This window comes from Puma concolor, chromosome B3 (genome assembly GCF_028749965.1).
Source record: "Puma concolor isolate L17-30 chromosome B3, mPumCon1.1.hap2, whole genome shotgun sequence".
Lineage (NCBI taxonomy): Eukaryota > Metazoa > Chordata > Mammalia > Carnivora > Felidae > Puma > Puma concolor.
The window spans coordinates 76,902,353-76,914,652 of NC_141672.1; the positions used below are offsets into that span (position 1 = coordinate 76,902,353).

The 12,300-nt window shown below is 39.9% G+C and overlaps 1 protein-coding gene across 10 annotated transcripts in view; it reads right to left on the bottom strand.

The window, feature by feature from the left end:
• The window catches only part of RPGRIP1 (RPGR interacting protein 1), a 92,226-nt gene extending 81,906 nt beyond the window's left edge, over positions 1-10,320 (bottom strand). For all 10 annotated transcript variants that reach the window (XM_086710192.1, XM_086710200.1, XM_086710196.1 and 7 more), the window contains exons 1-2: positions 10,202-10,320; positions 2,704-2,823 (exon numbers count right to left, since the gene is read on the bottom strand). In XM_086710192.1, coding sequence (XP_086566318.1) covers positions 2,704-2,722 — 19 coding nt within the window. In that variant the 5' untranslated portion in view covers positions 2,723-2,823; positions 10,202-10,320. The remainder of the gene's footprint in view (positions 1-2,703; positions 2,824-10,201) is intronic.
• Positions 10,321-12,300: the final 1,980 nt, after the last annotated feature.

Below are 12,300 nucleotides of genomic sequence, written 5' to 3' on the forward strand. Positions count from 1 at the left end.
AACTGGTGCAGCTGCTCTGGAAAACAGTGTGGAGGTTCCCCCAAAAATTAAAAATAGAGCTATCCTATAACCCAGCAATAGCACTACTAGGAATTTATCCAAAGGATACAGGAGTGCTGATGCATAGGGGCACATGTACCCCAATGTTTACAGCAGCACTTTCAACAATAGACAAATTATGGAAAGAGCCTAAATGTCCATCAACTGATGAATGTGGTTTATATATACAAGGGAATACTACTTGGCAATGAGAAAGAATGAAATCATGCCATTTGTAGCAACATGGATAGAACTGGAAGGTATTATACTAAGTGAAATAAGTCAGTCAGATAAAGAGAGATCATATGTTTTCACTCATATGTGGATCTTGAGAAACAACAAAACAATGGGAGAAGGGAAGGGGGAAAATAGTTACAAACAGAGAGGGAAGGAGGCAAACCATAAGAGACTCTTAAATACTGAGAACAAACTGAGGGTGGATGGGGGGTGGGGGAGAGGGGAAGATGGGTGACGGGCATTGAGGAGGGCACTTGTTGGGATGAGCACTGTGTGTTTTATATAAGCGATGAACATGAGAATCTACCCCCAAAAACCAAGAGCACACTTTGCACACTGTATATTAGCCAATTTGACAATAAATTATATTAAAAAATAAATAAAATAAATATGGAGAACAAACTGAGGGTTACTGGAGGGGTTGTGGGAGGGGGGATGGGATAAATGGGTAAGGGGCACTAAGGAATCTACTCCTGAAATCGTTGCACTATACGCTAAATAATTTGGATGTAAATTAAAAAAAAACAAAATGAGGGTTGATAGGGGGTAGGAGGGAGGGGAGGGTGGGTGATGGGTATTGAGGAGGGCACCTTTTGGGATGAGCACTGGGTGTTGTATGGAAATCAATTTGACAATAAATTTCATATATTGAAAAAAAATAAAAACCATTTCCAAGGCAAAAAAAAAAAAAAATTAAAAGAAAAGAAAAAAAAAGTTAAAATAAATAAATAAATAAAAATTTGGAAAAAAAATAAAAGTGGCACAAACAGGAAAAAAAAGAAAGTGAGACTTATTTTATTATACATATATGTATATTATGCATATATATTATACATACATTATACATATGTATGTTATACATATGTATACACATTATACATATATACATATTTTATTATACATATACATATTATACATATTTTATTATACATATACATATATATACATACACAAGGTGCACAGGCATGTGTGCATGCATACATACATATGTACAATGTATACATATATATACACACACACACGTGTGTGTGTGTACATACATACGATGTACATATATATATCTTTATTTATTCTTTAGAGAGAGACAGGGCGTGAGCAGGGGAGGGGCAGAGAGAGAGGGAGACACAGAATCCGAAGCAGGCTCCAGGCTCTGAGCTATCAGCCCAGAGCCCGACGTGGGGCTCAAACCCACCAAGAGCAAGATCATGACCTGAGCTGAAGTTGGACGCTCAACCAACTGAGCCACCCAGGCACCCAAAGACTTATTTTATTATAAAAAATACATTCGTTATTTCATTTTATGAATGCATATCAATGTATATTCATTTTCTGAACTATGGACATACATGTTGTTTCCATTTTTTTGTCTTATGAATAACACTGCTATGAACATTCTGGTATAGGTCTCCTGGTACACATATGCAAAATTTTCTGCAAATTTTTTACCCAGAAGTAAAGTCCTATGTTCAACTTTACTAGATAATGCCAAGCTTTCATCCAAAGTGACTGCATCATTCATACACCCATGGCAGTGGGTAAAACGCCCTAACTTTGAAAAAATTTTTTGGTTTTTTTTTTTAAGCTGTCTTTCTTTCTTTTGAGAGAGACAGAGACAGCACGAGTGGGGAAGGAGCAGAGAGAGATGGGAAGAGAGTGAATCCCAAGCAGGTGCCATGTTGTCAATGCAGAGACTGATGTGGGGCTTCAACTCACGAATTGTGACATCATGACCTGAGCTGAAACCAAGAGCAGACACTTAACCAACTGAGCCACCCAGGCACCCTTTTTTTTTTTTTTAATGTTTATTTATTTATCTTGAGAAAGACAGTGAGAGCATGAGTAGGGGAGGGGTAGAGAGAGGGAGAGACAAAAAATCCCAAGCAGGCTCCATGTGTCAGCATAGAGCCCAATGAGGGGCTTGATCCCACAAACCACACCAACCATAAGATCATGACCTAAGCTGAAATCCAGAGTCAGACACTTAACTGACTGAGGTGAATATTTTTTATAGAAGTAAAATCAAGTGAAAATAAAATCAATAGTAGCTATGATTAAGATTGAGGGGTGGGAGAGTAGGAACAAATTTAACAAACATATCTTAAGGTGTGTGTGGAAGCTCTTGTGGGCTGTGCTATTTCACCTCAAGTAGCCCACCTCTGCTCAGTGAGACTGAAGGACTAATTACATGGATAGAGGAATGAAACCATTCATTTGTTCTCAGCTTTTGTTGTGGTGGCATTTAGCTTTACCTCCTAAATCCACACAGTAAAACTTTTATTATAAGAATTACGGAATAAAATTTTAAGAAGATTGAGGAAAAGAGTTAAGAGCAAAGCAGTCACTATGAAGGCTAGCAAGCTGCCCACAATGACAGACTGAACATTGTTTTAACTCTAAAAGGTTTCCATCTTCAGGCACTGAATTTACCTTTTGATGCTGGTACCATCAGAGGTGTCCGTCTATGTCTGTACTAGGTCCTTTGATGTATTGTCCTCAGGAGATATGATGTCATATCAGTTCCCAAGATACAGGAGATCCCACAGGACACTGAAATAAAGGAAAAGTCCAGTCAATTATATGCAACTTTAGGATGTCTTCTGTAGGCTGTACTTAGGTTGTAGGAGGAATTTATCAACATTTTCATGATGGTACAAGACACACTAGCATTTTGCGGGGATGGTGTTGACCACTCTTTACTAAAGAGTAAGACTAAGTGGTGCCTGGCTGTCTCAGTCAGTAGAGCATGTGGCTCTTGATCTCAGGGTTGTGAGTTCAAGCCCCACATTGGGAATAGAGATTACTTAAAATAAAATAAAATGAAAAAAATACTTTGGGGTGCCTGGCTTGCTCAGTTGGTAGAGCATGCAACTATTGACCTCAAGGTTGTGAATTCAAGCCCCGTGTTGGGTATGGAGTATATTAAAAAAAAAAAAAAAAAAGAGTAAGATTAAGCATTTAGTAATCATGATGTTACTTACTTAAAATGAAATCAATTTTTCTGATTATAGAATTGATGCATATCATTTAGGGTCATTTTTTTAAGTGTCTGCTCATCCTGCAAGCCAATGATCATTGCTTTCTCTAAGAAATAAGCCTCTGACCCCGGCCTCCTGACTCCATTTATAGGGATTCACCCTCCAGTAACCAGTTTATACTCTATGATCCAGTACCCATTGTCACTGTTCATTGGACTAGGGGTAGACAACTGACCAAACTGGGCCAATCAGATTCTCTTTCTCAGGTGGTTGGAAATGGGACCAAGAGAGTTAAATTAGCCTCTTTGAATGGCTAGAACTATTATGTCAACTTGCAAGTTCTGGTATGGCCATATTCTGCTCTGTAGCCTGAGACATAGCATGAGTGGGGGAGGGGCAGAGAGAGAGGGAGACCCAGAATTCCAAGCAGGCTCCAGGCTCTGAGCTGTCAGCACAGAGCCTGACGCAGGGCCGGAATTCACGGACTGCAAGATCATGACCTGAGCCGAAGTCGGATGCTCAACCGACTGAGCCACCCAGGCGCCCCCACAGTGACCTTTATAAAACAATCCAGGTCATAGCATTTCCTGATTAAAATTCCCTAATGGATTTACCTTACAATTAAAATAAAATCTAAACTCCTTACCATGGCTAACACAGCCCTCCACTCTCTGACCTTCTTCCCATTTCTCAGATCCATACCTTGAACATGACCTCCTCTAGCAAACAACACTCCTGGACACTGGCCTCCCCTCTGCTCCCACAACTGTCCAGCTCCTTGCCCTAAGGCCTCTGTACTTCAGAGTAATGCTCTTTCCCTTGCTCTTTACATGGCTGTTTCCATCTCATCCTTTAGTCTCTCAGCATCTTTTCCTCTGCCAAGAGGACTTTCTATGACCTTCATAACTAAAGTGAGCACTTCCTCAGTTATAGTCTGTTGTGTGTCCCTGTTTATTTCCCTTGTAACACTTACCATACTCAAAACTACCTCCGTCTTTTATATTTATTGTCTGTCTCCTCTCACTAAAATAGGAGGACGTTGAAGGCAGAAAATTGGTTTATTTTGTTTACCTCTATTTCCAAGTGCTCAAATAGCTCCTGGAACATAGAACGTTTCTAATAAATATATGTTGAATAAACGAAGAGATGAATGAGTAAGCAGATCAAGAAAGAGAATGACACTGAGCGGCTGAGATAAGTCAAAAAGTCCTGGAAGCTTTCTGTTCTTGATTCTAGTCTTTTACAAGGCCAGTCTCTGTTCTTGCTCTTAGGTTCTGGAAGAGAGTCCAATGTCCTGTACAAAAAATACCCACTTTTTGCTGAAGCTAGCTTGACTTGTCAATTAAAGAGGCTTGTTACAAGCTTACTTTGAACAGAGAATTGTAATAGAGAAATTCTATCACTGGGAGAGAATATTGATATTTGTTGATCTACTTTCCAAACAATTTAACTTGAACTGGATCATTCATATTCCGTTCTGTAATGTTTTATTTTTTTAAAACCACAATAAGTGGAGAACATTTTTCTAATGACATAATTTTAAATGAATCTATACAGATTTTATAGCATGCCTATTTTAAAGAAACTAAACAATCACCCAAAAGTTGATGTGTTTTCACAAGTTAGACAATAATCCTAAGATCAGGACAGAATGGAAGCAATCAAGGAAACCATTTTGTTTTAAAGTAAATCTCACATTTAAGTAGCTTTTCAAGTTTGCTAAATTATCTCGTCTTCCCAGCCTCCTATTGTAGAGAAGTAACATGAAGGAAAAGGTGAGATGACTGCATTAGAGTCCTTGTTCTCTGGACCTAAAGCCATTTGTAAAAATATAACTATAGTGGAAAATGAAATGCTGTAGTTCTTTACTGAGTTCAGAGAAGACTGTCCTCATTTATGATCATTCCAAAATACACCACCAAAGACTTATAGCATGGTGGATCAACTGAAAAGTACCAAAATTAAAGTAAAAGAAGCTCCAATAAAGAAACACGGGTTCTCATAATGCAGTAAAGAAAACCCAGGAGAGATGGTCAGTAGAGGTGTGATTAAAGGAACATCCAAATCCAATGACGTCACCAGAGTTAATCTCTCAGGAAAAACGGATTGAAGAGTAGATGTAAGTAAGGAGGGTTTATCAGTTGTTTGAACCCAATGGAATGAAAAACTAAAAGAATTACCTTGAAGTAATATTCAGAATTGCAGTGCACTGGGACAAAGGTAGGGTGAGGGAGAACAAAGAATACCCCTTTAACAGTGATAGATGCATGAAGCCAGCTCGATGACTCCAGCAATTAAAATTAAACAGCCAACTCAAAATGGATAAAGGACCTGAATGTGAGACAGGAAACCATCAAAACCTTAGAGGAGAAAGCAGGAAAAGACCTCTCTGACCTCAGCCGTAGCAATCTCTTACTCGACACATCCCCAAAGGCAAGGGAATTAAAAGCAAAAGTGAATTACTGGGACCTTATGAAGATAAAAAGCTTCTGCACAGCAAAGGAAACAACCAACAAAACTAAAAGGCAACCAACGGAATGGGAAAAGATATTTGCAAATGACATATCGGACAAAGGGCTAGTATCCAAAATCTATAAAGAGCTCACCAAACTCCACACCCAAAAAGCAAATAACCCAGTGAAGAAATGGGCAGAAAACATGAATAGACACTTCTCTAAAGAAGACATCCGGATGGCCAACAGGCACATGAAAAGATGTTCAGCGTCGCTCCTTATCAGGGAAATACAAATCAAAACCACACTCAGGTATCACCTCACGCCAGTCAGAGTGGCCAAAATGAACAAATCAGGAGACTATAGATGCTGGAGAGGATGTGGAGAAACGGGAACCCTCTTGCACTGTTGGTGGGAATGCAAATTGGTGCAGCCGCTCTGGAAAGCAGTGTGGAGGTTCCTCAGAAAATTAAAAATAGACCTACCCTATGACCCAGCAATAGCACTGCTAGGAATTTATCCAAGGGACACAGGAGTACTGATGCATAGGGGCACTTGTACCCCAATATTCATAGCAGCACTCTCAACAATAGCCAAATTATGGAAAGAGCCGAAATGTCCATCAACTGATGAATGGATAAAGAAAATGTGGTTTATATACACAATGGAATACTACGTGGCAATGAGAAAAAATGAAATATGGCCTTTTGTAGCAACGTGGATGGAACTGGAGAGTGTGATGCTAAGTGAAATAAGCCATACAGAGAAAGACAGATACCATATGGTTTCACTCTTATGTGGATCCTGAGAAACTTAACAGGAACCCATGGGGGAGGGGAAGGAAAAAAAAAAAAAAAAAAAGAGGTTAGAGTGGGAGAGAGCCAAAGCATAAGAGACTGTTGAGAACTGAGAACAAACTAAGGGTTGATGGGGGGTGGGAGGGAGGAGAGGGTGGGTGATGGGTATTGAGGAGGGCACCTTTTGGGATGAGCACTGGGTGTTGTATGGAAACCAATTTGACAATAAATTTCATACATAAATAAAAAAAATTAATTGATAAAAAAATAAAATTAAATTAAATTAAATTAAACAGCCAGCTCCTGGGGCGCCTGGGTGGCGCAGTCGGTTAAGCGTCCGACTTCAACCAGGTCACGATCTCCCGGTCCATGAGTTCGAGCCCCGCGTCGGGCTCTGGGCTGATGGCTCAGAGCCTGGAGCCTGTTTCCGATTCTGTGTCTCCCTCTCTCTCTGCCCCTCGCCCGTTCATGCTCTGTCTCTCTCTGTCCCAAAAATAAATAAACGTTGAAAAAAAAAAAATTAAAAAAAAAAAAATTTAAACAGCCAGCTCCTCTACCTCTGATTTTATCCTCACCTCTGATTAAATTTGGAGGGAATGAACTGTAAATAGTGGCTATAATCAAAAGTGTAAGAATAAGAAAGACATGGATTCACATCTGTCCTTTATGTGTGACCAGGGACAAGTTAGTTAACCTCTTTCCTTAGCTTCTTTATCTGTAAAACAGGGATGAAATACTAAACTCATGTGGTTACGAGGATCCACGAAGATGATACCTATAAAAAGCGAAGCATAATGGTTGGCATTTAGTCAGGCTCTGAATTAGTGAAATGCTAGCTGTTTTGTTGTGTCCACTGAACTAATCTCTGGCCAATTGGTAAGTGTACATTGTATTTATCTGTATATGTTAATGATTTATATGATGGTATATGTAATTTTCTTGCGTGTTGACTAATAGGAGTCAGTTTTCTATAGTGCTTATATATCATGTCTCTCCTCACTAGTCCATAAGCTCTTTTGAGGACACTGCTGTATACAGAGTACTTAATACAGTGCCTGGTACATGCAAATGTATAATAATTTTTCAGCAGATATTATGACATTGGATTGTAGCAGAAATTGTTTCCCTTTCTGAAATTATTTTTAATAATTTCATGAAGTTTTGTATTAATTCCCTTCCATACTCAAGAACATAGTGAAGTGAAAGCCACAGTGGTGTCTCCCACTTGAGTAGGAGAGGGGAGGGATAAGAAAAATTCAAAAATCAAGTGAAAAATCTGCTCCAAGGAAAAAATAATCTGCTCAAAGGAATGCCAGTATCATTTCAGTAGCGATAGGAAAAGATGCTGCAAAAACATTCCCCTCTTTTAAAAATTAATGCATTAACTAGGCCTGCATGACAAAATATAGAAGTAGGATTTTAACTAGTTCAAATTGAATATGGATTGGGAATCCAAGTCTTCTCACATTATAAGGGACTAACTTTAGCAGGCCCCAAATAGTCAAGTCCCTGAAATGGGGTCTGCAGTTGGGCTCCTTTGAGTTCAAAATCTGGAGGAAGGAAGAGACAAATTATGAAAATACCTTTATTTATTTTAAGTTTATTTAAGTAATCCCTACACCAGGGGCGCGTGGGTGGCTTAGTCAGTTAAGCATCTGACTTTGGCTCAGGTCATGATCTCATGGTTTGTGGGTTTGAGCCCCATGTCAGGTTCTGTGCTGACACAGCACATCCGGAGCCTGCTTCGGATTCTGTGTCTCGCTCCCTCTGCCCCTTCCCTACTTGCATTCTGTCTCCCTCTCTCTCTCTCTCTCTCAAAAATAAACATTAAAAAAATTTTTTAAGTAATCCCTACACCCAATGTGGGGCTTGAACTCACAATCCTGAGACCAAGAGCCACATGCTCCTCTGACTGAGCCAGCCAGTGCCCCAATAGACTTTTATTTATTTTTTAATATTTATTTTGAGAGAGAGAGAGAGAGAGAGAGAGAGAGAGAGAGAATGCATGCAAGAGCAGGAGAGACAGAAAAAGAGAGAATCCCGAGCCCGACTTGGAGCTCTATCTCACACACTGTGCGATGATGACCTGAGCTGAAATCAAGAGTTGGATGTTGGGGCACCTGGGTGGCTCAGTCAGTTAAGCATCCAACTTCAGCTCAGGTCATGATCTCATGGTTTGTGAGTTCCAGCCCCACATCAGGCCCTGTGCTGACAGCTCCGAGCCTGGAGCCTGCTTCAAATTCTGTGTCTCCCTTTCTCTCTGCCCCTCCCCCACTCACACTCTGTCTCTCAAAAAGGAATAAATGTTAAAAAAAAAATTAAAAAAAAGAGTTGGATGCATAACTGACTGAGCCACATAGTCTCCACCACCTCCATAGACTCTTAAGTACAATATTTTTACAGTGAGTGAGAGAACTCAGGAGGAGCTGATCTTTTACGTAAGAGGATAGAAACAAATGAGATGTGTAAGTATTGAGAAAGAAACTTGGAACAGAGATAAAGGGAGAAATGTACAGGCTCTGTAACTGTAGCATTGGTTGTATGAGTGCTCAGAAAAGATAACCAGAATTCCTGGAATTTGGATTGAACTTAATTTGACAAGTATTACCATGTGCCCATTTTGTGTAGTTGCTACAGGGAGAAGAAAAATTGAGCTCTTGCTCTTAGGAGATGAATAATTGAGACAAAAAATGAGAAAAGCACACACTTAACTAAGGCAAAATATAAAAAGTCAACCAGAGAAGAACAAAGCAAAATGAGAATGTAAAGAAGACTGAGATTCCCATTCACTTGAAGGATCAGATAAAGCTTTGTGGAATGGGGATTGTTGGTGTCTGGGAGAGATTTTGGCAGGTAGAGATAGAGTATCCGACACACAGAGGGCAGTCTGAATAGTGTCAGGGGCGAGCAAAGAGCAGGGTGGTCTTGGACAGTAGTGGGTAGCTGTGCTGAGCTGGAGAAAGAGAGCTGTGGGAATTTAAGTGAAAGGAGGCATAGTTTGGAAGACCTTGCATAGAAGTCAGAGGAGTTTTATTCATTCTGCGGACATTTGGCAGCAATTATATATTTTGAGCACAAGAGCAGTAGGGTTAGAGCTGTGGCAGAGCTTTAGGAAGATTTCTCTGGTATTAGTGACTTAGTGAGACTGGCAGAGGGGAGGAAAGGGATACTGCTGTGGTTCAGACAAGTGGCCTTGAAATAGGAAGGAGGATGGCAGGGGGATGGAAGAGTGGGATGGATCACAAAGACACTGAGGGAGGAGAATGAAAAGTCTTGCCAACTAGTTAGATGTGGAATGGAGTCAAGAGGGTGATAGGATTAAAGATGACCTAGTGACATGATGCCTGCATGCCTGGGAGACTGGCAGGATAATATCCAATGAATAAACTTATTTTACTGTTCTCAAAACTACCCTAGGCAAAGAAATGGGAGACTATGTGTATTACATATAAACTTACAGTTCTTGGGCACCTGAGTGGCTCAGACGGTTCAGCATTCGACTTCGGCTCAGGTCATAATCTCACAGTTTGTGGGTTTGAGCCCCACATCGGGCTCTGTGCTGACGGCTCAGAGCCTGGAGCCTGCTTTAGATTCTGTGTTTCCCTCTCTCTCTGCCCCTCCCTTGCTCACACTCTGTCTCTGTCTGTCTCTCTCTCTCTCAAAAATAAATAAACATTAAAAAAAATTTTTTTTAACTTACAGTTCTTGCTTCCTCCAGAGAGTTCACTCTAAATTCTTTTCTGACTGTTCTGGTGTCCTCTGGTCCTCTAGAATCCTCTTGTCCTCCTGGCTCGTTAAGAGAGGAATTAATACAGTTCTGTTCAGCTATTAAGATATTAACCCTTTGTAGAACAGAGCTTGAAGGCTGTGCTTTTTCTCTATGCATGCTGTAGCTGAAGAAAGTATAGCGACCAGATTCCTTAACGTACCAGTTTCTCAACTAAAACCAAAACTGAAAACATTTACCTGATTTGAGATTAAACAGAAATTTGTTGGTATTGGGAAAATGATCTTTAAATCTCTTCCTAAAGGGCAACCACAGTGGGAGAATTTCTGAATCCCTGAGATCTCTTTGAAGAGAACAAACCCTGCTCCATTGGTGGAATCAGTATCTGCTCAATCCACATATGCCAGAAAGTAAAAGATTGTATATCTCCCATTTCAGTGTGATGATAGTTTCCAAACCAAACATTGGGCTTTGATTATGCAACAGAACTTGATATTTGAAAATAGATGTTCTTAAAAATTCTGCATGGGCGGTCATTGCATTCATATCATATATTAAGTGGTATACGGTCCCAATTGTCACATGAAATCCTCTCCTTCACGTACACTGTGTGTAGGCATTGGAAAATTCCATTCTGGTTACTGTCATGAAGTACAGGGATTCCCGAAAGAGTGAACTCATGATTAGTGGTCCTTGTGTGACTTCCCCTATATCCTATGAAGTAATTAATAATAAATTAAATTAAATTAAATTAAATTAAATTAAATTAAATTAAATTAAAAATGAAAATGAGGGAGGAGCACCTGGGTGGCTCAGTCAGTGAAGCATCTGACTTTGGCTCAGGTCATGATCTCACAGTTGATGAGTTTGAGCCCATATCAGGCTCTGTGCTAGCAGCTTGGAGCCTGGAGCCTGCTTTGGATTCTGTGTCTCCCTCTCTCTCTGCCCCTCCCCTGCTCACACTCTGTCTCTCTCAAAAATAAACAAACATTAAAAAAAATTTTAATGAAAATGAGGGAGATAAATAGTAAGTATAGAAATAATCTAGAACAGGGGTACCTGGGTGGCTCAGTAGGTTCAGCATCCAGCTCTTGGTTTCGGCTCAGGTCATGATCTCACTGTTCCTGAGTTCAAACCCCAAACTGGACTCCATGCTGACAGTGCTGGAGCCTGCTTGGGACTCTTTCTCTCCCTCCCTCTTTCTCTGCCCCTGCTCTGCTCTGTCTCTCTCTCAAAATAAATAAATAAACTTAAAAAAAAAAAAAAAAAGAAATGATCTGGAACACACAAATTTCCCAGTGAAAATAAGAAAATCAACAATGTTTTCCCAGGTTTTAAGCGACAGAGTTAAAAACCGGCTTTTCTGTACCTAAGATTCCTTCCTGCCCAAGCTATTTCACAATAAATCTTAGGTTTTCTCTCCTTTTTTGGATGATCTAACCAGAGATAATGCTGGGCAAAATTCTGAAGTAGGCCAAGTTTGTGTTTGGTGATTTTGCTCTCTCTTTTCTGTATCTCTGATTTTTGTTGTTTTTTAAAACATTTCTTCCTGCCCCTTTCAGGCAACCAGTTACCTCCTGCTTTTTTCCTTGATATCCTCATTATATCTTAGAGTGAATTTAGACCATTTGATATTTTTTTCACCAGGCTTAATGTACTTTTAAATGTGGAATGTGGGGCACATGGTGGCTCAGTCAGTTAAGCTTCTGACTTCAGCTCAGGTCATGATCTCGTGGATCCTGAGTTTGAGCCCCGAATTGAGCTCTATGCTATGAGCTCACAGAGCTAAGCCCTCCTCAGATCCTCTGTCTCCCTCTCTCTTTGCCCCTCCCACACATGTTCTCTCTCTCTCTCTCAACAATAAATAAATAAACATTTAAAAAAGTGGAACATAAAGCCTTGTTGTTAAAGGAATCTCAGTCATCACAAAGGAGTTGGACAGACAACATTTTTCTCATTACAAAAGTACTATGTGTCCATGGTAGACATGAACAGAAAAAGGAGAAACTGAAACATACTAATAATCCTATCACCCAAAGATAATCATTGTTATCACTTTAGTTTGTATATGT